This window comes from Hyaena hyaena, unplaced genomic scaffold (genome assembly GCF_003009895.1).
Source record: "Hyaena hyaena isolate Hyena2069 unplaced genomic scaffold, ASM300989v1 scaffold_764, whole genome shotgun sequence".
Lineage (NCBI taxonomy): Eukaryota > Metazoa > Chordata > Mammalia > Carnivora > Hyaenidae > Hyaena > Hyaena hyaena.
Genome location: NW_024081395.1, coordinates 342,021 through 368,421, shown reverse-complemented (window position 1 = coordinate 368,421; position 26,401 = coordinate 342,021). Strand labels below are relative to the sequence as shown.

The window sequence follows — 26,401 nt, the reverse complement described above, 5'->3', positions numbered from 1 at the left end:
TCTCTTATAAGTCTTCCAAATTCTGGATATACTTTGTGCTGATAAACCTCACCAAGCCCCTCCATAGTTGATTTTACCAAGGCATGTAGACTTAAATATAATCCATCCTTCTGTAAACAGAAATTTATGGAGTCCCAGAGTATAAACTATGAAGATATAAAAAGAGTCCACTTTAGTGAAGGCTTTGCGAGACACAAGGTGTTTTGGATTCACTCCTGAATCTTTCTCACCTATCAAGGTGCCTGAGAAATTTTGTGTCCTCAAGATGCTTCTGTTAAATAAATGATGAATTAATCAATGACTTCTTCAAACTATGAGGTGGTGGAAGAGAATCATGGTTAAAGTGCAAATGTCTTCACTGCAAAGCCAAACCCTCTGTCTTATATTTAGCATAATTTGACTATGGCTTCAAAAACAATTATAAGTGACTTATAATTTATCAGACAGAGCTACCTTTTAGCCATTTCATGTTCAGGGCTTCCTCTTTTCACTGCCATCCATTTCTCTGTCAGGGACTGGTTAATTTGGCTTATTTCTGGCAGGATTTTCCTGGAAACATCTGTGGAACTAGCATCCTTCAAGGAAGAAAAAAAAAATGATTAGGGAAACACTCAGCATAGGCACATGCTGAGTAATACATCCCACAGCCAAGCCTGTGGCGGGGGTGGCAGGCAGGCCCCGCGCTCTCAGACAGTGGGGTGTGGCTAGCGGAGGTAGGTTATCAGACCGGCTTGGTTGTTCCAGTCCTAGCCTTGGCCACTTTGCTTGGCCTGAGCCTTAGTTTTGTCATTTAAAAATGGGATAACACAATATGGAAACCAACTTGACAATAAACTATTTAAAAATAAATAAATAAAAATGGGATAACACAAAGTAATTGAAAACAGGGACTCAACCAGATATTTGTACACCAATATTCACTGCAGCATAAGTTACAGTAACCAAAAAGATAGAAACAACCAATGTCTATCAACAGCATCAACAGATGAACATCGTGTATTCATGCAGGAGAATATTGAGCCATAAAAAGGAAGGAGATTCTGACACATGCTGAAACATGGATGAACTTTGAAAACATTATACTAAGTGAAATAAGCCATATACCAAAGGACAAATATTGTATGATTCCACTTACATGAAATCAGCAACTTCACAGAAAGTAGATTAGACATTACCCAGGACTGAGGGGTCACAGAACATAGACTTATTATCATTTAATGGTTACAGAGTTTCTGTTTGGGGTGATAAAAAAAGTTTTGGAGATCTTAAGTGGTGATTGTTGCACATACTGTGAATGCAGTTAATGCCACTGAATTGTATACTTAAAAATAGTTAAAAAAGAAAATTTTATGATACATATTATATATATGTATTTTTTTAGCAGAATAAAAAGGATGAGATAATAATATCTACCTCTCTGTGCTCTTGTTAAGATTAAATATTAGGCATACAAAACCTTTGGATTATAATTGGTATTCAATAAATACTAGTTTCTTTCTCCCCTTCCATCATCCATAGATTTTTACTTTTAGATCAGTGGTTTTCAGACTTTAGCATGCAGTAGAATTACCTGGTAATCTTGCTAAAGCATAGATTGATTGGCCCATCCCCATAGTTTCTGAGTCAGGAGTGGAACTCAAGAATTTGCATCTAGCAAATACCCAGGTACTGCTCCTGCCAGTGATACAGGGACCACACTTTGAGAACTATGGTTCAGTACAATACCTGAAACCAAATGGCTCAGCCAGAGGTGTCAGAAATCACTTGTCTGGAAAGAAAAATCTGTCTTTTAATATGGTCTTCCAAAGACATTAGTGCTCTGCTCGTGTTAAACCTCTGCCTCCACTGAACCTGGAATGAGTCAGGAAATTGTTTATTTGTTTGTTTGTTTATCTATCTTTAGGTAAGCTCTGTGCCCAATGTGGGGCTTGATCTCAAGACCCCGAGATCAAGAGTCGCATACTCTACAGAGTGAGCCAGCCAGGTACCCCTGCTCTCTCAATTCTTGATCTCATCTCCACACTTTTCCTCTGCTCTCCTTCACCCACCCATACCCTGGATGAGGGTTTCATATGGATGGTTTTGATATTTTGGGTCAGATAATTCTAGTTGTGAAGGTCTTGTGCATTGAAGGGTGTTTAGCAGTATCCCTGGCCTCTGCCCACCAGATGCTGGTGGCAGCCACCCCAGCACGTCTGCCCCTTTCCAGTTACTACAGCCTAAAATGTCCCCAAACATTGCCAGATGTTTCCTGGGACAAAATCATTCCTAGTTGAAAACCACTACCCTAGGTATAGGTGATACCCTATGCTTTATAATCACCAATAATTGTTTCACCTTCTAAAATTTCTTTTTTTTTATTTACTTATTTATTTTTTTAGTAATTTTTTTTTTTTTTACAAATAGTTTATTGTCAAGTTGGTTTCCATTTGACCTTCTAAAATTTCTATTAGAAACATTCTCTTCTCTGATCGTCATGCACCATTTTTCTGATTCTCTTACTTTAGAGTGAAACTCTCAATCCAACATTCTTTGGTGCAGGAATGAGTTAAGACATTGGAGGCTGTTGGAACGGAATACATGTATTTTGTATGCAAGAAGGACATGAATTTTTTTGGGGGGGGACAGAATATTATGGACTGAAAGTGTCCCCCCTAAATTCAGATGTTGAAATTTTAACCTTCAGCGTGATGGCATTAATAGGTGGGTACCCCCAAGGACCCAAGCGGCTCAGTAGATCATCTGACTCTTGATTTTGGCTCAGGTCATTATCTCATGGTTCATGGAATTAAGCCCTGAGTCAGGCTCTGTGCTGACAGCATGGAGCTTGCTTGGGATTCTCTCTCTCTCTCTCTCTCTCTCTCTCTCTCTCTGCCCCTCTCTTATTCCCTCCCTCTCTCTCTCTCAAAATAAACATTAAAAAAAAAAAAGAGGTGGGGTGTTTGGGAGGTGACTAGGTCATGAGGAGGATCGAGCTCTCTTAAGTGGGACTAGTGCCCTTATAAGAGACCTCAGAGGGCTCTCTTGCCCCTTCTGCTATGTGAGGACACAGCAAGAAGACAGCCTTCCACAAACAAGGAAATGCGTCCTCACCAGACACTAAGTATGCTGGCCCCTTGATCCTGGACTTCCCAGATGCCAGAACTGTGAGAAGAAAGTTTCTGCCTGGTAAGACATCTCATCTATGTTGTTTTGTTAGCAGGCAGAGAAGACTAAGACACTTACTTTAGAGTGGAACCCACTCGAACATTCTTTGAAGCCATCAGGATCTCTAATCCACCGACCCTATTGTTAGTTCATTATTTATTATCATCCTCATCCTTACCCAGCCTAGATTCCATGGTCAGCACTATAATAAGTTCCTTGCAAACACTTCCTACTGTGTCACTTTCCTATTGTACTTACCTAGCAAAACTCCATTTGTGGTTAAAATCAACTCTAGATTACTCCAAAAATGAATCCAAACAAAACTGAATCCAATCCATTCACTGGAGAAAATCACACAACTGTGCTGACTGATTTCACTTGAAGTCTACTACCATAAATGTCAAAGGGCACCCAACAGTGTTTAGCAATTTCCCACATTTGCTTTCTCAGTCTCTGAGACACATACTGTATACACCTTCCTTTTACTCCTAAACCTCTAGCACTCCCCCTCTCTTCCACTCATTCCCAGATGAAGATTTCGCCTTGTGTGTCACTGAGGAAATTAAAGCCATGAGGCACTTTTCCATCATCGCCTCCCCCCCCCCACCCCCCCCGCTCCAGTGTTCCTTTTTGGAACAAAATAAATATTTCTGCTCACACCCCTACATTCTACATGGACAGGATCATGCCTCTTCTCTCCTACCATGGGACATTGTTTCTGCGCTTATTCATTCTTTCTTTTTTTTAAAATTTTTTAAGTCTTTATTTTATTTTGAGAGACAGAGACAGAGAATGAGCAAGGGAGGGTCAGAGAGAGAGAGGGAGACACAGAATCTGAAGCAGGCTCCAGGCTCTGAGCTGCCAGCACAGAGCCTGACATGAGGCTCAAACCCACGAACTGTGAGATCATGACCTGAACCAAAGTCGGATGCTCAACCGACTGAGCCACCCAGGCGCCCCTCATTCTTTCTCATGCATCATCGTTTTCTCCATTTGAACTGGATATTTCTCCAAAATAATCTCTGTGCTCATCTTACTTGACATCTCAAGTAGTATATGACAGGATTAGCCACTTCCTCCTTCTGGAAGTACTTTCGTCTTGATGACGCATCCTCTTCCGGTTTTCCCCTACCTCAGAAACTGGCCTTTTCTCTTTGTCTTCTGGCACCTCCTCACTGTCAGACCTCTAAATGCAGAAGTGTCTCGATGCTGGATTCTGTCCCCTTTCTCTTCTCATTTGTACTCTCTTAAGGTAACCTTTCCTCCAGGCCTCAGCTTTAAATTCTGTCTATACTTGAACAACTAGCACGTCTATATTCCAGTGCTAACATGCTCCCTGAGCTCCAGATTTGGACATCCAACTAAGGCTCCAGATCTCGTCTCCAAGGACACTTCACACTGACCCCAACTCACCTACCTGCCCCCATCTCATATAACTCTTCACTCTTTCCTATGTGCTCTGCACTTCTGGCTCTCTCTCTGTCCTCCCATGCTGAACATATACTTGCCATGGGGCCTCTTTATGTGTGGTTCCCAATACCTGGAACATTCCTTCTTTGGATCTAAGCATGTCTACAGTCTCTGCTTCAATGTCCCAGCCACTGAGAGGTCTTCCCTGACTGACATTTCTAAAGAAGCCCACTTCATCAGTCTTCCACCACCTGCTTTGTTTGCTTCAGAGCACCTCTGACTCTCTAACACAATCTTGTTTATTTTGTATTTACATATTTATTGTCTGTCCTTCCCTGTAGAATCCAAATGCCATGAATGAGAACCTTGCCTGTATTATTCACTTTTATCCCAAGCACCAAAAGCAGAGCCTGAGACACAGCAGGCAGCTGCTGAGTGGCTGTAACAGAACCAGCAAGTATAATCTGACTAACCCCAGCAGCACAGAAATCTTTGCTTCTGACCATTTTCTGCCCCAGAGAATATAGTAGGAATCTATATGGATGTCATGGTTAAAACATTCCTGATAATTTTTTAAAAAGTACAAATTAGGAAAATATACAGCATGCCTCAGATATTGAGGGTTCAGTTCAAGACTACCACAATAAAGCAAATATTGCAAGTAAGTGAGTCAAATTAATTTTTTGGTTTCCCAGTGCATATAAAAATTACGTTTACACAATACTGTAGTCTGTGAAGTGTGCAAAAGCATCATGTCTTTAAAAACAATGTACATATCATTTTTTTAAGATTTTTTTTTTTTTGAGAGAGAGATTGAAAGCAGGGGAGGGACACAGAGAGAGGAAGAGAAAATCCCAACCATGCTCTGCATTGTCAGTGTGAAGCCCAGTGTAGGGCTCGATCCCATGAACTGTGAGATCATGACATGAGCCAAAAGCAAGAGTTGGACACTTAATCGACAGAGCCACTCCAGGCGTCCCAGCAATGTATATGTCTTAATTGAAAAAGTACTTAATTGCTAAAAACTGCTAGTCATCGTTTGAGTTGTCAGTGAGTAATAATATTTCTGCTGATGAAGGTTGTAATCTTGCCTTGATGTTGGTGGTCAGGGTGGTGGTTGCTAGAGGCTGGGGGTGGCTATGGCAATTTTTTTTTTTTATGTTTTATTTATTTCTAGGAGAGAGAGAGAGAGAGACAGCATGAGCAGGGGAGGGTCAGAGAGAGAGGGAGTCACAGTCTGAAACAGGCTCCAGGCTCTGAGCTGGCAGTCAGCACAGAGACTGATGCGGGGCTCGAACCCACGAACCATGAGATCATGACCTAAGCGAAAGTCGGACGCTTAACCGACTAAGCCACCCAGGCGCCCCAATATGGCAATTTCTTAAAATATGACAACATTGGGGTTTGCCACAATTGTCAATGGGCAATTCACAATTTCTCTGTACCCCGTGATGCTGTTTGGCAGCATTTTACCCAGAAAGCTTCTTTCAAAATTGGAGTCAATCCTCTCAAACCTTGCTGCTGCTTTATCAACTCAGTTTATGTAATAATCTGGATACTTTGTCATCATTTCAACAAGCTTCACAGCATCTTCATGAGGAGTAGATGCCATCTCAAGAAACCATTTTCTTTGCTCATCCATAAGAAGCAACTCCTCATCCATTCATAGTTTCATCATCAGATTGTAGCCATTCATTCACATCTTCAGGCTCCACTTCTAGTTATCTTGCTGTTTCCACACTGCAGTCACTTCCTCTGTTGAAGTCTTGAACCCCTCAAAGTCCTCCATGAGGGCTGGAATCAGCTTTTTCCAAATTCCTGTTAATGTTGACATTTCAAACTCTTCCCATAAATCATGAATGTTCTTAATGGCATCTAGAATGGTGAATCTTTTCCAGAAGGTTTTCAATTGACTTTGCCCAGATCCATTAGAGGAATCACTATCTGTGATAGCTGTAGCCTTATGTTTTTCTTTAAGAAAGAAGGTGCAAGTGAACGAGCGGTAGAGAGAGAGGGAGAGAGTGAGAGAGAACCCACAAGGCGCATAAAGAGAGGGAGAGACAGAAGCAAGTCTCACTTGAAGTAGGGCTCGGGCTCACCTGATGCAGGGCTCAAGCTCATGAACTGTGAGATCATGATCTGAGCTGATGTCAGATCCTTAACCCAGGCATCCACAGCTATAGCCTTATGAAATGTATTTCTTAAATAATAATACTTGAAAGTCAAAATGACTCCTTGATCCATGGGCTACAGAATAGATGTTATGTTAACAGGAATAAAAAAAAAACATCAATCTCATTGTACATCTTCATCAGAGCTCTTGGGTGACCAGGTGTACTGTCTATGAGCAATAATATTTTGAAAGAAAACTTTTTTTTTTAGCAGATCTCAACAGTGGGCTTAAAATATTCTATAAACCATGTTATAAAGAGGTGCTGTCATCCAGGCTATGTTGTTCCATTCATAGCGAACAAGCAGATTAGATAAAGCATAATTCTTAAGGGCCCTAGGATTTTCAGGATGGTAAAAGAACACTGGCTTCTACTTAAAGTCACCAGCTGCATTAGCCCCTAACAAAGACAGTCAGGCTGTCCTTTGAAGCTTTGAAGGCAGGCAGTGACTTCTCTCTCGCTACAGAAGTCGTCCTATGTGGCATCTGCTTCCAATGGAAGGCTGTTTCCTCTGCATTGAAAACCTGTTGTTTAGTGTATCCACCTTCATTAATCACCTTATCTAGATCTTCTGGGTAACTTGCTGCAGCTTCTACATCAGCACTTGCTGCTTCACCTTGCACTTTGATGTTATAGAGATGGCTTCTTTCCTTGAACCTCACAAACCAAACTGCTAGTTTCAAACTATTATGCTGCAGCTTCCTCACCCTGTCAGCCTTCATAAAATTGAAGAGAGTTAGGGCCTTGCCTTGGATCAGGCTTTGGTTTCAAGGGGATGTTTGATCTTCTATCCAGACCACTAAAACTTTCCCCATATTAGCAGTAAGCTGTTTCGTTTTTTTTTTTTTTAATATTTTACATGTTTTATTTATTTCTGAGAGAGAGACATAGAGACAGCATGAGCAGGGGAGGGTCAGAGAGAGAGGAGATGCAGAATCTGAGACCGGCTCTAGGCTCTGAGCTAGCTGTCAGCACAGAGCCCAACGTGGGGCTTGAACCCACAAACTGTGAGATCATGACCTGAGCTGAAGTTGAACACTTAACCGACTGAGCCACTCCCGTGCCCTCGCTTTCCTTTTTTCTTTTTTTAAATTTTTTTTAACGTTTATTCATTTTTGAGAGACAAAGCATGGGTGGAGGAAGAGCAGAGAGAGAGTGAGACACAGAATCCGAAGCAGGCTCCAGGCTCTGAGCTGTCAGCACAGAGCCCGACATGGGGCTTGAACCCATGAACCGTGAGATCACGACCTGAGTTGAAGTCGGACGCTTAACCGACTGAGCCACCCAGGCAGCCCCCCTCGCTTTCTTATCGTTGGTGTGTTCACTGATACAGCACTTTTCACCTCCTTCAAGAACTTTTCTTTTGTATTCACAACTTGGCTGGCTTGATGCAGTTTTCAGCCTGTCTCAGCTTTCGATGTGCCTTCCTCACTAAGTTTATCATATCTAGCTTTCTATTTAAAATGACATGTGACTCTTCCTTTCCCCAGAACATTTAGAAGCCACTGTAGAGTTATTAACTGGCCAAATTTCAAAATTGTTTTGTCTCAGAGAATAAGCAGAGAGGCTTGAGGAGAGAGGGAGGGACAGGGGAACCACCAGTTGGTAGAACAGTCAGAACATACACAACATTGTATCCATTAAGTTCACCATCCTATATGGGCGTGGTTCATGGCTTCCCAAAACAATTTCAACAGTAACAGCAAAAATCACTGATCACAGATCACCATAACAAATAAAGTAATAATGGAACAGTTAGAAATATTGCAAGAATTACCAAAATGTGACACAGAGACAAGAAACGAGCAAATGTTGTTGGAAAAATGGTGCCCATAAACTTCTTCAATATTGCATTACCATAAACCTTCAGTTTGTAAAAAACTCACTAAAGCAAAGTGCCAATATAATGAGGTATACCTGTATACTTCTGTCTCCATACAAGCATTTCACCTAGAAATATGATAATAAAATCCTCTGTCAACAATTGGGAGGGTACCATGGTAGGTAGACAATAGTATAAGCTTTGGAGCTGGATTGTCTGGATTTGAATCCAGCTCTGCCACTTCTTAGCAGTGCAACTTTGGGTGAGTCCGCTTCTCTGCAACTTAGTTTTTTCATATATAAAATGGGGGAAATAATACCAATGGGAGTTGACATGAGGATTAAATGTGTTGATTGACTTGGAGTATTTTGATTGGCCCTTAATGCATGATGGCTACAATTAATATTTATCAATTAATATTAATCACTACTGTTAATATTACAGTTAATATTACTTAATAATAAACAGTGTAAAAACAATGAATTTAGGTTTGGGGGTCTCATCTCTTAGGAAGCCAAATGAGGAAGTGAAAATTACAGAATATTTTTTAAGAAGCATTCTAACAGAGGATCTTATTATTTTAGTAAAGAATTGGAATACATACAAACGATACAGTGTCTCAAATACTGCTCTGAAATCTAGAGGAAAACAACGATTTTTTTAAAGAAACAGAAAGTGTAACAGATACCTTATAAGTTGTCACAAAATTGGCATGTGTTCCAGCAAAAATGTGTTTGACTTGAGCATCCACAAGGCCTAAAAGAAAGTCATAAATCCGTATTTACTGTTTTTAAAAGTTAAAGCACAATTTGTTTGTTATAAACCTAAAACTACTCTAAAAATAGTCCTTTAAAAAACTCACATATTACTAAGCTAAATTTCCTCATTTATTGGCAATTAGTATTCTTCTAAATGAATTTTGACAAGCACCATAAAAGATTCATTTTGATCAGCCTACATGTTGTATACACACTTAGCTTGAAATTTAATTTTTCATGCACTTGCTTAATGAAACCAAGGTGAGGTGATGTGCTTTAGATGTACTTTTTTTAAGATTTTATTTTTTTAAAGTAATCTCTACACCCAAGATGGGGCCTGAACTCACAACCCCGAGATCAAGAGTCACATGTTCCTCTGAGCCAGCCAGGTGCCTGTAGAAGAGGTTTGATTAACTATATAAAAGTATATCTTTCTGATAATTCATCAACTTGGGATCTTTTTCATATTACCTTAATCTTTAGAAAAATTACTAAATATTCCAGGAATCAATACATAAGAAAAAAATGAATATTGTATGAATTAAAAATAACAATACTAAAAGAACCAGAGTTCTGTTCACTCCTGTGAAAGGAAGATAAATAATATTTCCCCTCCAGTGGCATCACTTAAAACTAAGTCATGACTTAGTGGGACCACTCGTACTTTCAGCAGAAATCAGGCAGGTAACGTCAGTGTTCTCTGTCAGAGGTTCCGGATGATTTCGGCGGCTTTTGCAACTTGGTCCTCGACCAACAGATATCACCTGACCTGTGGTGTAGACATATGCAAGGGTATGGTAACTGCAAGAGAGGGAATATAATGAAGACCAAGGTACTCACTTTTTGAGAATGATGATGTCTCCTAATGTAAAATAACAGATTTATCTACTAAGTACTCAGATTCCTTATCATAATGTCAGGGTGAGAGGGTACCAAATGATGTGGCTAAACAAATGGTAGCTGAATATTAACTTTCTAGTGACCTTAAAGATAGAATATTATTGATAAGTCTTTACTATGGTTTCTATGATCTGTGTTTTATTTTTTATTATGTTTTTAATGTGTATTTATTTTTGAGAGAGCATGCACGCTCAAGAGCACTGGTAGGGGAGGGGCAAAGAGAGAGAGAGAGAGAATCTGAAGCAGGCACCTGATAGCTGAGAGCCTGAGAGTTCACTGTGGGGCTTTAGCACACAAGCTATGAGATCATGATCTAAGCTGATCAGACACTTAACTGACTGAGACCCCCAGGTGCCCCTTCATTTGTGTTTGTTTTTTGTTTTGTTTTAACATTTATTTTTATTTATTTAAAAATTTTCCATTTTTTTTTTTTAATTTCTGAGAGAGAGAGAGAGACAGACAGTGTGAGCAGGGGAGGGTCAGAGAGAGAGGCAAACACAGAATCTAAAACAGGCTCCAGGTTCTGCGCTAGCGGTTAGCACAGAGCCTGACATGGGGCTTGAACCCACAAACCATGAGATCATGACCTGAGCCGAAGAAGGACGCTTAACTGACTGAGTCACCCAGGTGCTCATTTATTTATTTTTGAGAGAGACAGAGACAGAGTGTGAGAGGCAAAGAGAGAGGTAGACACAGAATCTGAAGCAGGCTCCAGGCTCTGAGCTGTCAGCACAGGACCCAGTGCAGGACTCGAACCCACAAACTGCGAGATCATGACCTGAGCCGCAGTTGGCTGCTAAACCGACTGAGCGACCCAGGCACCCCCCATTTGTGTTTTAAATATAAGCTGTTATTTATGAATTGGGTAGATAATATTCAGTGTCCTCACAACTGGGACAGAGTTTATGCAAAACTCTGAAGATGCACATGCAAATATGTATTATCTATTTGCATGAGAATACTTTAATTTTGCCTTATCAAGTAGGCAAGCGCCACTGTTTTTATTTTAAACCCTCTTGCCAATCTCCAGTGCCTAGTAAGGTGGTCTATACACAGTAGGCTTCCAATACATTCTTATTAAATAAATGAAATGTCTGGAATAAAAAAGAGAAAATAGAAAACTTAAACTATATTTAAAATAAGAAAATTTTCAGGAAGGAGAATAACCTAGCAAAAGAGTAGTTACATATTTGGTGTTTTAAGTTTTGGTAACATTGCCGAGGAGTCATTTCTAAATCATAAAATAGAACACATTCTACTCACACTGAAAACAAACAAAAACTAGCCAGTTACCTTCCACAGTCTATCTGTGAAACAAGGCCATCAATTCCTTCCATGAGCTGTGGGCCTGTCTTCTCAGCAGGGGGGCTGTGGCCCAGCTGTCCATAGCTATTATCTCCAAACGTGAACACTTTCCCGTTCTGTTTAAAAGAGAAGGACTCAAACTAATTTCAGATTTTAAAAAGTAACTAAAAACTTAAAGACTAAGTATCACCAGAGAATTATATGAGAGTACTGTAGGAAGTGTCTTATAATTTATTATTTCTAAGAGTGTATGTAAGTTAACTCATTGAATAGGAAAAGCCGTTGGCTTCCATTGTAGAATGAATGGATGGGCAAATTAATTGGTTCAACAATAATACATTTAAGTAGAGGATTGCGTTATTTATTTGAACATTTCTCTGAAAATAACCCTTTCTCAAAAGATGGTATTTTAAGTGTACTTATTTTTTTTAGTAATCTCTACACCCAACATTGGGCTCAAACTCACAACCCCACTATCAAGAGCTGCATGCTCTTTTGACTGAGCTAGCCAGGTGCCCTTAAAAAAATGATTATTTTTTTAAGTCTTATTTATTTATTTTGAGAGAGAGAGAGAGAAAGAGAGAAAATGAGTGTGAGTGGGGGAGGAGCAGAGGGGAGGGGTATGTGTGTAGAATCCCAAGCAGGTTCCACACCATCAGTGAGGAGCCTGACACAGGGCTGGATCCCACAAACTATGAGATGGTGACCTGAGATGAATGAAGCCAAGAGTCTTTAGGCTCAACCTACTGAGTCACACAAGTGCAAAGATGACTCTTGATTAAAACAACTCTAGCTTTCTCCTGTCAACTAAGAATAATATAATCCAAATACGCTTTTAAAACAAATAATACTGGAGCACGTGGGTGACTCAGTCACTTGAGTGTCTGACTTTGGCTCAGGTCATGATCTCATGGTTTGTGAGTTGGAACCCCATGTCAGGCTCTCTGCTGTCAGCACAGAGCCTGCTTTGGATCCTCTGTCCCCAACTCTCTCTGCCCCTCCCTTGCTCATGCTCTCCTTCTCTCTCTCAAAAATTAGCATTTAAAAAATTAAAACAATTAATACAAATTATTTTAGATATTTAGTTTTAGTTCAACCACATAAATAGTTTTCCAATCTATTCCCTATGGCCATGGAGAGAATCTGCCCTATTGGACTATACTATTGGGCCAGTACAAGAAGAGGAAGCAAACATTTACAAAGCAGGCTCATAATTTTGCCAAGCAAGAAATGGAACAAAGTCTGGGGCGCCTGGGTGGCTTAGTCGGTTAAGCATCGGACTTTCGCTTAGGTCATGACCTCGCGGTTCATGGGTTCGAGCCCCGCGTCGGGCTCTGTGCTGACTGCCAGCTCAGAGCCTGGAGCCTGTTTCAGTCTGTGACTCCCTCTCTCTCTGACCCTCCCCTGCTCATGCTATCTCTCTCTCTCCTAGAAATAAATTTAAAAAACATTAAAAAAAAAAAAAGAAATGGAACAAAGTCTGTTCGAGTCTATAATTTGGCTTATTGAAATCTGTGAAAATTACTTTGTTGCTTTTATAATAATTTTCATCTGTAGATCTACATTATGAATGAATCATTGCTAAAAGGATTGGCTCCTATATTAATCTAATTCAGCTGGTATCTAAAAATATTTCCTAAAGCTGAAATTAGCTTTTGTTATAGGATCTTGAAAATTTCATGGTTTACATTTGGTTAACTTCTCCTTTTTATATATTTGTACATTGAATGGATATAGTTGAGATACTGATACACATACGGCTTTCAACAACAGCCAATACCTATACTTCATGGTAACATTTCTCAGGAATTAAAAAAAAATAGCGAAACATTTTAGATTACCTGGGTAAGCACTGCAGTGTGCTCATGGCCACAGCTGATATAAACCACACCGAGATTTTTTAGTGCACCAATTGAACGAGGCTTGTAGCCTTGCACTGTTGAAAGAAAGTAGAATCTCTAGAGTATAAGAAACAGACTCAGAATTCATGAGTTTTTACATCTTTTAATATTTTTATCATCTTATAATTAGTTAACATAATTTTAAAGAACACTCAGAAGGTTCATTTTCTATATTATAAAACAGAGGGAAAGCCCTGCTTTAGAAAAGAAAAGCAGTCCTTTAGCATTTATTTCTGGAAACTTTGAATCTTCTGTAACACCTAACGCTATTCTCCTACAAAGCTAAGTTTTAAAACCTTTATTCCCAATAGTATTGCCATTATGTTATATTCATTTCTGTCACATAGTAGGTGTTCTGAAAATATGCAATAATAATCGAGAAAGTGAGACCTATTTCATGTTGACGGTATTGAATGAAACAAGATGTAAGTACTGGCACTTAACTGGCGCCAAATATATGTTAGCTGAAAATTACCTACTGTCAGTGCAGTGGGTGGAAAAGGGTTCTTGGGGAAGACTTCACAGTGAGTTTAAGGGTTGTTAGGAACTGGTTGCTTCTTTGGCTAGCATCTTCTAATCCAGTGTTCTCAAACTTGACTGTACACTGGAATAACCTGTGGAATCTTGAATAATGACTGATGCCTGGCTTCCGTCCACAGACATTGTGATTTACTCAGTATGGGGTCTGACTTGGGCATTAGGACTTGTTTGCAGGGGGTGGGCACTGGGATTTTTAAATGCTCTTGTAATAGACAAAATATGGGGCTTCAAAGACGTCCGAGTCCTTTCCCCAGAGGCTGTGAATATGTTAGGTTATACCGCAAAGAGGAGTTAAGAAAGCAGATGGAATTAAAGTTGCTAATCTGTTGACCTTGAAACAGGGAGGTTAGCCTGGATTATCTGTGTGGGCCCAGTGTATTTACAAGGGTCCTTTAACTGAGGAAGAGAGAGGCAGGAGAGTCACTGTCAGAGTAATGTGACTTGAGGAAGTCTTAACCAACTGTTGCTGGCTTTGAAGAAGGGGGCTATGAGTCAAGGAATGCAGATGGACTCTATAGAGCAGGGGAAAAAGGCAAGAAAATGGTGCAAGGTCCATCCCCACCCCACACCCAGTTGCCCCAAAGCTTCCAGAAAGGAACACAACCCTGATGACACCTTTTTTAGTCTAGTGAGACTTGCATCAGACTTCTGACCACCAGAACTATAAGATAAGAAATCTGTGTTGTTTCAAGCCACAGGTTTCCTGTAATATATTACAGTGGCAATCAAAAATTAAGATGGCACCCGAGATGATTCTGCTGTATTCCAGAGCCTGGGAATCACTGCTGTAATAGTTGAGAGTCCCATTTGCAAAACTGGTCTTCCAACTGGAAAGAAAAAATTATTTACTGCATGAACAAGACTATCTCATTACCTGGGGCATTATTCCCGCAGAAGGCCAGCTGCCCTGCATTGTTGCTTCCCCAGCCAAATGAAGTCCCAAAGAGAGACAGGGCGAAGCTGTGGGCCCCACCTGCAGCCACCTGAGCCAGGGGGATGCCGTCCAGGGATCTCACTCTCTGTGGGCTGGCTTGGGAGGGGAGCTCCTTCCCCAGGCCCAGCTGTCCATGGCTGTTACTTCCCCATGAAAACACTTGGCCATCTACAAAAATAAAGAAGAGAAATTCAAAATTGAAAAAAAAATTGGAATTCCAAAATCAAGTAGAAATTACCACCCTAATTCTAAGACTCTTTAGTACTTAAAATAGGGATGGAGGAGGTTAGAGTATTCTGACTAAAGGCAAGGAGGATGGTCAAGAACACCTTCAAAACACCTTCAAAAAGTCCCTTCCAACAACATCCACTCCTCTTCTCCCTCCCAGTCAAGGGCAGCTGTGTTCTTTCAGTGGTCAGAAGACCACTTCTCACCTCCCCACTGTTACCACCTTAGCCACCAAGCCACCATGACTTTTCTCCTGGAAGATTACAATAGCACCTCACTGGGCTCCCTGAGTCCATCCTTGTCTATTCTCCAAAGAGTAGCCAGGGTGGTCTTTAAAAAAAAAAAGTCAGATTCAACCCTTTAGGGATTTGCTATCTCACTCAATGAAAGGCCAATTCTCTCAATGAAAGCTCACAAGTGCCAGGTCACCAGGATTCCCCACACTTCTCAGACTTCATCTCCCCCTTGCTCATACCTTTTCAGAGCCCCTGCTGTTCCTGAGCACACTGCTGAGCATGCCACGACCTCATGGCCTTTGCATCTGGATCATTCCTTTGGATCATGGCCTTAGCATCTTGTCTCCAACCCTCTCTTCTTTTGGCGTCTGCTTACCTTATAAAACATAGCTTCCCTGACATCCTTTATAAAAGAGAAAGACTCCTTTCCTCCACTTGAGTGCTTGCTCCCATTCCCTTACTTGGCCTCATTTTTTTTCATACCCTAATTTCTGTTATATGACATAATTATTTGTCTATGTGTTTAAGGCTCACTTCCCCTACCTCCCCCCAGGATATAAACTCCATGAAAGCAGAGTCTTAGGTATGTTCACTGCTAGATCCTCTTTCCTGGAAACATTCCAGGCACTTAACAAATATTTGTGGAATGACCGTATGGGAGAAAAAGACCAACAGCATGTTATGTTGAATTTGACCAGAGGTAGGTAATTTATAGGTCAAAAATCAAGATCTAATGTTTCACTGTCTATCCAGAAAACTGCCACATATCTCAGATTTTTATGTTATTACATCTAACTTTTCCTTTTTAACTCTTCTACAGCTGGTTCTATCACTGGAAAGTATTTCTGAGGGCATCCAGCAGAATGTCAAACCCACATGAAGGCGTATGAGAACTCACAGTTCACCACAGCAAATGCACTGGGTACCTGGGCTCCACACAACCTTTACAACCCAGACCAATGTGAAAACAAATCAATACCTTGAGGAAATAGTTCAAACTATTTCAATAATTAAGAAGAAGGAAAGTATGGAAGGAAAAGAGATTAATATTTATTATACCCCTACTATCTGCTGTGGACTGTACAGATATATTGTGCACCTTCTTTCACTGAATCTTCTAAACAACGGTAAGGTAGACATCAGTATTCCTACAGATGAAAGAATCAAGAGTCACGTTAAATAGCTTGCCCTACATCAAATAGTGAGAAATGGTAGGAAGGAATTCTACAATAGCTTCAGGATTATAGTACGGTCTTATGGCCTGTGTGGTCCAGTGGTTAAGCACTTAGGGTTGGGATGCAAACAAGTATAGGTTCAAATCTCACTATCTGTTAGTATGTAACTTTGGGCAAATTAGTGGAAGTCTGAGTCCAAATTTCTTCATTTCTAAAAGGAGGATACAAATAATGCCCAGGTTCTATGTTTGTTAAGTGATTAAATGAGATAACACATGTAAAGCATTTCACAAAATAGCTGGTGCATAGAAGGTAACCAGGAAATACATGTTGGCTGTCCACATAGCCCTTGTGGTACAGCTGCAATTAGTGTATAAGACATCACTTGACAGACAGGCAAATGTTACATGTCTCTTGAAGGCAATCAGAACATGCCACCCCAAAATATGTCACTTTGGCATAAGGATTACTTGAGCTGAAGGCAACTGAGAATCAACATGCAGGAAAAGTTCTTTGCCCTCCTCTTATCCACTCAAAAGCAAGGTATATATTTCCCTTGGTGAAGGTGTCGTCTGCTGCACCCGGGATGGGGCAGTGACTCATCCGCAGAGATGGAGAGTCTACATCAACATGAATTTTCACAAATAACCCCTAATAAAATAACTCTTATCTTCCATTAGTTTCTCCCACATATTTCCAAGGCACATCCCTACAATTGATCATCCTGCAAAGCCCAAGTCTTTCCTTTGTTAAAATGGTATATAAGTCCCCAAGTCTAATGACTTCTTGAGTCTCACTTCTTTTTGTGAACTTCCATCCATAAAAATAATAAATAATAAAATAATAAATAATGAAAATAATAAATAATAAAACTCATGTGCGTTTTCTCTTGTTAATCTGTCTTTTGTCACATAAATTTGCAGGCCCCAGGTACAGAATATAAGAGGATGGAAGAAAAGTTTTTCCTCTACAACACTCTCCACTGAAAAATTTTAACTGATGATGGACAAAGGATGGGGGATGTCAGTAGAAAAAATGTAAAGTCATGATTTTGACTCAAATTCTCTTTCTTTCTTTTTTTTTAGGTAGGTTTTACATCCAGTACAGTCCAACATGGGGCTTGAACTGAGATCAAGACCTACATTGAGATCAAGAGTCAGGTGCTTAACTGTGAGCCACCCAGTCACTTCATTGACATTTTGAGTTTTCTTTCATTGATCTAAGTCAAAAAGACAAATAGGCCTTAGTGTATTTGAGTTTGCTGGTGTAAACAGCCATTCAGCATAAAGGGCAAAGTTCTGGAAATAAAATCACTACTAAGTTCTGAGAGCCAGACCAGGTGATGTGAACAGAGATGACCCTTTATGGCATTGATATGAATTAGTACCTAGAGTATAATAAGAACAAAGAAAATTAAAAAAAAAAATGAAGAACAATACAGCTTATGAAATCTAAAAACTTCTAAATGCATTAAAATGATTCCCAGTGCATTAAAAATCAACAGGCATCATTCATATTCAAAAAAATTACTTATAATGATACATAGAAGATCCAAGATGCCATTTTTACCTTCTGATAATGCCAGGGAGTGGTAGTGTCCACAGGAGACTTGTATAATTTTTATACCAGTCAGAGTTTTTATCTTCCTGTAGTAAAAAGGATACAAATCCTATTAATCCTTCTTTAGAGTGGCTCATCAAGTGAACTACAGATATGTAAAATGATCCCAGGTAATACATCTGGTTTAGGGAAATAGCTTTCTTTCCTTTTTTTATAAACTGGGCTATTTTGATGTTTTTTGTTTTGTTTTGTTTCCTTTTTTACAATAGAATAGTTCTCTTGATGACTGCAGATATGTAGGGCTGTTTGGTAATATTCAGAAACACCATGATAATGGTGGTTTTCCTGATTAGTGTGTCATCTTCAGAAATTATAGTTACTTGTCTAAAACTGCTGTCAAATCAATAAGACTGCATTTATGCGTCCATCGTTTGGACTTGTTGGTAACCTGGGCATAGATTCCCAGAAACAACTTATTTTCTTATAATTCTGTAGTACCTTGAAGCCAAAGCCCTCAAAGTGTTTTTTTAACATGACATCAACATGCATAAAGGTACAGAGCAGAATCTAAACAATTATAATTTTTATTGGACTTTTAATTAGTTATATAATGTACTAACTTTTATTCTATATTTATTGGCTTAAGAGAAAAATAAATTTCTTCATGCACATACTACACAGGGCTTTAGAATTTATAGAACACTGTTATTTACATCACCTGACCTAAGCCCTATTTGATAGAGAAATCACTAGGTTGAATCCTATTACATTGCCATTTTTGTAAATCAAAAAGGTAACTACCAGCAACTTCCCACGGTTGCATCTAGTAGAGCTCAGAGTTCTTGTTTGCTCTAGGGAATCATGTTATAGGTATCGCATTGAAGAACTAGATTCAAACATTTGCCTTTTCATTTGAAGTTCAGTGCTTGTTCTCCAAAGCCACAGGACTCATACAATTCAAAACCAGAAGAGGTAAAAAGAAAAGTAACTTCCTAGTATTAAATATCATGCTTTTGAAAATTCTTAAACATGTAATTCATGAAGATACAATTCAGACTACTTGTCAAATCATTTGTCCTAGGAAGCTGTTTATGAGGATATGATCCTATCCCCTACCCCACCAACTTATTACTTTTCCATAAGTAAAAGTTTCCTCTCTTGCTTTATATCCAGTGATGGGGGCATGCAAATTAACTGACAATAGACAGATTGAAAGAAGAAAAGACAAAATTAATTTATACGTACAGATGGGAGCTCCTAGTAATGGAAAATTTGTGGAGTCACCTTATATATATCAGTGCAGCAAAAGGGAGGTTTTGGGAGCTTCAGTAGGAGAGTATGGAAAGTTTCATAGGGTTGTTTGGTGTTAATTGGGCAATCTGTCTTCACAGCATCTGAATTCATAAGAAACTCCCTCCAAGCTGTGAATGGCAGCTGTTTTTTCAAGGAGTCTTTGCTTTAGTCAGAAGGGAAGTTCAGATAAGATTTCTTGCTGCCTCTTCTGTTCAATGTTTTTACTTTAAAATAATCTTTATATTTTATTTTTATGTATAGGTTATGTTTATTTTATGTCTATTTATGTACCAGGTGGATCCCCTGAGTTATTTCCAATACATGAGATTAAGAGCAAGGGGTCACATGTTCTCATTTTACCCTGCCCTTCTTCAGAGGACTCTAATTAAATAATAGGGGTTAGGAGTTTTTTTCTCTCACTGCACCATAATCATTGAGCTTAGGGACTTTGTCATAGAATCTTTGTACCCTGACATCTTGCATGGTGCCTCGCACATGAAACTTAAGAATACTGAATGAATGAATGAATGAAAGAAAATACTTACCGAGGTATAATATTTATTTCCTTGAATTCTCCAATTCCCAGCTGCCCTTCAGAACCAGCTCCCCATGCGAAGACCCTTCCTTTGTAACAGACAGCAAGGGAGTGTTCTTTTCCACAGCTCACCTGTTCAACACGTAGAGTTTCTAATCCCTGTATTGGTTCTTCAGGAACAAAAACAAAATAAAAGTCCTCAGAAAGGTCACTCAGATTTCTCATCTTTTCCAATGGACTTTTAAATCATGCCCTGACATCCATGCTAAAGGTCTGAAGGAAAGAAGCTCGATGTGTATTACACTGTCTGCATGGGAATATGGTTGCTATTTAAGGGTGAGCTTCAGGGGCACCTGGGTAACTCAGTCAGTTAAGCGTCTGACTCTTCATTTTGGCTCAGGGCATGATCCCAGTGTCGTGAGATCGAGTCCCATGTCAGGCATGGAGCCTGCTTGGGATTCTCTCTCCCTCTGACCCCTCCTCTCTCTTTCAATATGGAATGGAATGGAATGGAATGGAATGGAAAGGAAAGGAAAGGAAAGGAAAGGGAAGGAAAGGAAAGGAAAGGGCTTCATGGAGGAAGGGAACTTGTAGGAACTATGATGCTTGACTTAACATTTCTCTTTGAGGATGGTAGCAAACAAAGGGGGACAGACAGAAGATGGGAATGCCTCCACTGCACTCTTCTGAATTTCCCAGCTCTAAACAGTGAGAATAGTGAATTCCTTGCTCAGGAGGAAATGGGCAGGGAGCCTGCCTCATGAATGTGAGAGGGAGAAGCCAGATTCTCTCACAAAGAAGAATGCAGTAGGAGCACCTGGCTGGCTCAGTCTGTAGAGCTGTGACTCTTGATCTCAGGGTTGTAGGTTGGCACCCCACACTTGGTGCAGAGATTACTTTAAAAAATAAAATCTTTTTTAAAAAGCAGTAATATGCCTCTCATGAGCCAAAAGTGCCCACAAATGAAAACCTGATCATTGTAGCATGATCCCTACAAGTCAATCTAAACTTTTTCCAAAGTGTTTGTTTCTCAATTATTAGAGGTTTTGAGTTAAATATATCACATTTATTTTGAGAGAGAAAAAGAGAGAGGAGATAGGGGTGGGGCAGAGAGAGAGAAAGAGAGAATCCCAAGCAGGATCCATGATGCCAGCACAGAGCACCGATTTGGGGCTTGATCTCATGAACCATGAGATCATGACTTGAACCGAACTCAGGAGTGCTTAACTAACTGAGCACCCAGGAGCCTTCAGTTTTCTTTTTTTAAACCTTTGTGATCTTATCCTTTTCAATTATTTACTTGGAAACCATAGGGCAATAAAAAAATGTCCCAAATATTCATATACTCATCAAGGCAGAAACTGGTACCACATTTCTAGACAACAATTTGGCGCTAAGTATTATGTTGCCCTTCATTTCCACCTAAAGGGGATTAGGATATGCCACCCCAAAATATTCCACTTTGGTAATTTTTGGAGTTGAAGGCAGTTGAAAATCAGCAGAAGCAGGAAGAGTTCTCTGCCTTCCCCTTATGCAACTAAAAGCAGAGCATAAGTTCTCCTGGTGAAGGTGTACCCCCCCCCTCCTCCATACTAGAAAGAGAAGAGTAACCTTTATCACTGGGGTTGGCACCAAGATGAGTCTGTAGAGACAACTCTGACCAAAATAACCCTTTTCTTTCATTAGTCTCTCCCATACATTTCCCAGTCACTTCCCCACAACTGATCATCCTTCAAAGCCCAAAACCCCTTTTCTTTACTAAAATGGCATATAAGCCCCTAAGTCTAACCACTTCTTGAGTTTCCTTTCTTTTCTGTGAACTCCTGTACACATAAAATATTAATAAAATTGTATACTTTTTCTCTTGTTAATCTGCCTTTATCAGCTCAGTTTGCAGACCTTCAGAACAATAACTAATAGAGTAGAGAAGTTTTTCCTCCTAGACACAACACTTGGGAATTATTCTAATCAGAAATTTGGTCAAATAATGGTAACCATAGTATTATTTATAAAAGCCCCTAATGAGAAAAAAAAACCCTACTTTCTAACAAAGAAAAATAATAAGATCATATTGTCAAAACCTGCAATGTTATGCAATAATTTAAAATGTATTTTCAAAAACTACATAATAAGGGGCACCTGGGCGGCTCAGTGGGTTGAGCCACTGACTCTGGATTTCAGCTCAGGCCATGATCTCAGGGTTGGTGAGGTGGAGCCTCACCTGGGGCTCTGTGCTGAGAATTCTGCTTGGGATTCTCTCTCCTCTCCTCTCTGTCGCGCTCTCTCTCTCTCTCTCTCTCTCTCTCTCTCTCTCTCTCTCTCCTCTCTCTGTCTCTCTCTCTCTCTCTGTCTCTTCTCTCTCTCTCTCCCCCTCCCCTGCTCAAGCTGTCTCTCTCAAAATAAACCTAGAAAAATAATAAAACGGCAATGTTCATGGTATGTTTCATAAGAGCGCAGTTTACAGAGTTGCATAAATACTGTGTATACAGAACTATATAATGACATGCTTTTAGAAAATTAAATATATGATAGAAAAAAGCAAAAAAAGAAATGCACAAAATATTAGTGGTTGTCTTTGGGTATAGGAATTACAGGCAATTTCTTTTCCTGTGTTTTTATCATAATCAGTAATGGTAAAAATGCAATTATGTATTTTATTAATTAAAAAAAAAAAGACGCCGTGGGGTATTTCTGAGAGTTAGAGGTGTCCCACCCATAAAGCACGTTCGGTAAGTCGTTCCGACCGGCCCAGATATATTCGCTCAGGCTAGGACTGGTCTGGGAAGGCTCGGTGGGAGGTACCTGACCGGTTTTTAACGGAGCGCGGTCCCGTTACGTTCAGCTGTCAGTTTCGCTTAGGAGATGAACTCGAAACCGAAACCACCGCGCAGCTGGGAAACGAAACTGACGGAGTTGCGCTCCAGCAGCGCTGAGCACCGCTTCCGCGTCTCCGGAAGTCCAGCGGGGCCGGGCCCCCCCCCCCCCCCCCACCCCCTGCTCGGCACCCCCTGCCCCGCCGCGCGCCGCGCACCTTTGCCTCCGCACTCACTTGGCCGCTCGTCGCGCTGCACGCCCCTCCGCCCCAGCTGGCCCCGGCTGTTGTCCCCGCCAGAGTGCACCGTGCCGTCGCTCAGCAGCAGCAGCGAGTGGCGCTCGCCGCTGGCCGCCTGCCGGAGCTCGGGGCTGCCCCGGGCCGCAGGCCGCTGGCGCAGGAGCCCTTCGGGGCTGGCGCCCCAGCAGAGGTACATCCCGCTCCCGCGCTGGGCCTCCAGGGCTGTGCGCGCCTCCCCGGAACGACTCGCCGAAGTTAGAGACCGCTGTGTGCCGATTTGCCTGCCGGAAACCAGGAGACTAGGGAGCAGCAGCCTGCGTCTGATAACACCAGAGTCCAAATACCCCCGTCGCCCCGCAGCACCGCCCTGGCATCCTTAGTCATCTCGTGCTCCTGCCAATAGCTTGTGGGGATCAAACGTGAGCACCGAGTGTTGAGGAGGAGAGAGGGACTCCAGCGGAAGAGCCCCAGGGTGTACTTACATACTAGCTAAGCCATTCAGGAGCTGTGTGACTTTGGGCAAGTTACCTAAGGAATCAGTGCCTCAGCTACCATGTCAATGAAAATGTGGACAGTAATGAAGCAAATCTAATGTTAGGGTAATTTAACACACACAATACATAATGCTAGAATAATGCCTAGGATGCTTAATAAAAGCATCTGAAGCATTTTCTAGGCTTTTTTTTTTTTTGGCACTGGGAATGCAAAATCCTCCTGGTATTAACATTCTGTTTATAAACTGGTAAATAGTATAATGTCAAGTGACAACATGGAGAGATATAACACAGTAAAGTAATAGAGGGTGGGGTCAGAAGGAAGTTGTATTTTTTAAATACTTGTTTCTTTATTAAGGCTTATTTATTTTGAGAGAGAAAGAGACAGACAGACAGACTGCATGAGTAGGGGAAGGGCAGAGAGAAAGGAGGAGAGCAAGAAGCCCAAGCAGGTTCAGCACTGTCAGCACAGAGTTCAAGTGCTTGAATTGACAACCATGAATGAGATCATGACCTGAGCCGGAATCAAGAGTGAAGCTTAACCAACTGAGCCACCCAGGTGCCCTGGAACTTGTATTTTTTGATAAGATTTCAGAGAACACTTCTCTGATGAAGTAACATTTGCACAGGGAGCTCAGGGCACATGGGAACATGAGGGAATGAATCATGTTCACATCTAATGGCAGAGGGTGAAGGAAAGCAGTTGGAAGGTTTTGAAGAGAGAAGTGACATGATCTGACGTTAGTTTTAGAAGATTCATTCTGAGTGCCGTGTAGAACAAAAATGAAAGTGGAAAAGCCAGTTAGGAGAAGCTGCTGTTGGAAGGATGACCTTGGGAGGAAGGCAGTACCCTAGAAGCGAGGAGAGAAGAAATGAACACATTCAAGATGCTTTGAAAGAGTCCACAGATTTGCTGACAGGTTGGAGGAAGGAGGAGAGAAAAAAAGAAAGGGATGAGGATTATTCCAAGGTTGGTCTGAACAGCTGGGTAAATGTTGGTTCCCTTTCTTGGGATGGGGAAACCTGAGGGAGGCTTCCGTTTGGGGCGGGTGGATCAGGAGTCCAGTCTGGTAATAACTGTGGGATGCTTGTTCTAGAAGGAGGCAAAAAGATTAACCCCTTTGGAGTTGTGCAGAGAAGTCAGGGTAGAGTCATAAGAGAGTTCTCAGTGTAGAAATAGAAAGGGTACTTAAAGCCAGATGGGGGGTTGAGATCACTTAGTGGGAGGTGAATGTGGCTAGCCTAGAACAGAGGATGGATCCTAGAAGGAAAACCAGGAAGGGTGGTTATACTAAGCAGGCAACAAACAAGGGAATGATCATCTTTTTTCAAAAAAAATTTTTTTAATGTTTTTTAATGTTTTATTTTTGAGAGAGAGAGAGACAGAGTGAGCAAGGGAGGGTCAGAGAGAGGGAGACACAGAATCCAAAACAGGCTTAAGGCTCCGAGCTAGCTGTTAGCACAGACCCTGTCATGGGGCTTGAACCCACGAACTGTGAGATCATGTCCTCAGCCAAAGTCGGACGCTTAACCGACTGAACCACCCAGGTGCCCTTAAAATTTTTTTTAATTTTTATTCTTGAGAGGCAGAGAGAGAGAGAGAGAGACAGAGTGTGAGCAGGGGAGGGGCAGAGAGGGAGACACAGAATCCAAAGCAGCCTCCAGGCTCTGAGCTGTCAGCACAGAGCCCCATGTGGGGCTCAAACCCACGGATGTGAGATCATGACCTGAGCTGAAGTTGGACACTCAACCGACTGAGCCACCCAGGCGCCCCGGGAATGATCACCTTTGATAATTGCTTGTTGAGCAAGATGTGGATTGAGTGTTGACCTTTAGGTGTGGCAAAATAGACATCATTGGTGACTATTAACAGTATTAACCATCATTGGCATTACTGTTTTATTTTAATTTTTTCTTTTTTAAGTTTATGTATTTATTTTGAGAGTGAGAGTGAGAGAGTGCATACATACATGTATGAGCGGGGTGGGGGAGGGGGCGGCGGCGGTGGGGAAGGGGTTAGAGAGTGAGGGAGAGAGAATCCCAGGCAGCCTCCAAGCTGTCAATGAGGAACCCAACTTGGGGCTTGAACGCACGAACCATGAACCGTGAGCTTGTCACCTGAGCTGAAGTCAAACACCTAAAACCGATTGAGCCACCCATGCACCTGCCCCTTATGCATTTCTTAGAAAAAAAAAAATCAACTAGAGAGCTAACATGTATTGTGTCTCCACCACCTCACACAGTGTCTGCCACATAAAAAGTCAATAAAAGTTAGTGAGATAGGTGAATACAATGCAAATTAAACCAATCATACTTTTATTGCTTGAGAAAGAGATAACTAGATAACTCTCAATTCATCTGTGCTCATGAACTTGAGACTAGTAGCTCCATTTATTGAATGTTTACCATGTGTTGGCTATTTTATTTATTTATTTTTTAAAGTTTGTTTATTTTGAGAAAGAGAGACAGAGAGAGAGCGTGGGCAGGGGGAAGGGCACAGAGAGAGGAAGAGAGAATTGCAAGCAGGCTCCACACTGTCCGTGCAGAGCCCGATGCATGGCACAAACTCACCAATGGTGAGATCATGACCTGAGCCAAAATCAAGAGTCAGACGCTTAACTGACTGAGCCACCCAGACGCCCTGTGTGTGGGCCATTTGATATCAAGTATCTACTTTAGTTCTTTTAGCAGTTTTTCTCAGTTAAGATTTTTTTGGTTGCAAGTGAAAGAAAATATGACCTAAGCCCATTGAAACAAAAGGGAAATTTACTGTAGATTGCATTATGATCACTCAAAAATATTTGATTTGCCTCTCTGCACTGTGGCTTCAAGCTTGAGCATGTGAATGTGTTCTGGCCAATGACACACAAGCATTGAGTGTCTTCTGGGCGGATGGTTTAAGGGCCAACAGTTATTTACCTACTCTCTTTTTCCTCCATT

The 26,401-nt window shown here is 41.0% G+C and overlaps 1 protein-coding gene across 3 annotated transcripts in view; it reads right to left on the bottom strand.

The window, feature by feature from the left end:
• The window catches only part of HERC6 (HECT and RLD domain containing E3 ubiquitin protein ligase family member 6), a 57,688-nt gene extending 34,402 nt beyond the window's left edge, over nt 1-23,286 (bottom strand). For all 3 annotated transcript variants that reach the window (XM_039218432.1, XM_039218433.1, XM_039218434.1), the window contains exons 1-9: nt 22,965-23,286; nt 19,926-20,085; nt 18,097-18,173; nt 14,829-15,056; nt 13,355-13,449; nt 11,502-11,629; nt 9,973-10,109; nt 9,239-9,306; nt 454-575 (exon numbers count right to left, since the gene is read on the bottom strand). In XM_039218432.1, coding sequence (XP_039074363.1) covers nt 454-575; nt 9,239-9,306; nt 9,973-10,109; nt 11,502-11,629; nt 13,355-13,449; nt 14,829-15,056; nt 18,097-18,173; nt 19,926-20,085; nt 22,965-23,163 — 1,214 coding nt within the window. In that variant the 5' untranslated portion in view covers nt 23,164-23,286. The remainder of the gene's footprint in view (nt 1-453; nt 576-9,238; nt 9,307-9,972; nt 10,110-11,501; nt 11,630-13,354; nt 13,450-14,828; nt 15,057-18,096; nt 18,174-19,925; nt 20,086-22,964) is intronic.
• Nucleotides 23,287-26,401: the final 3,115 nt, after the last annotated feature.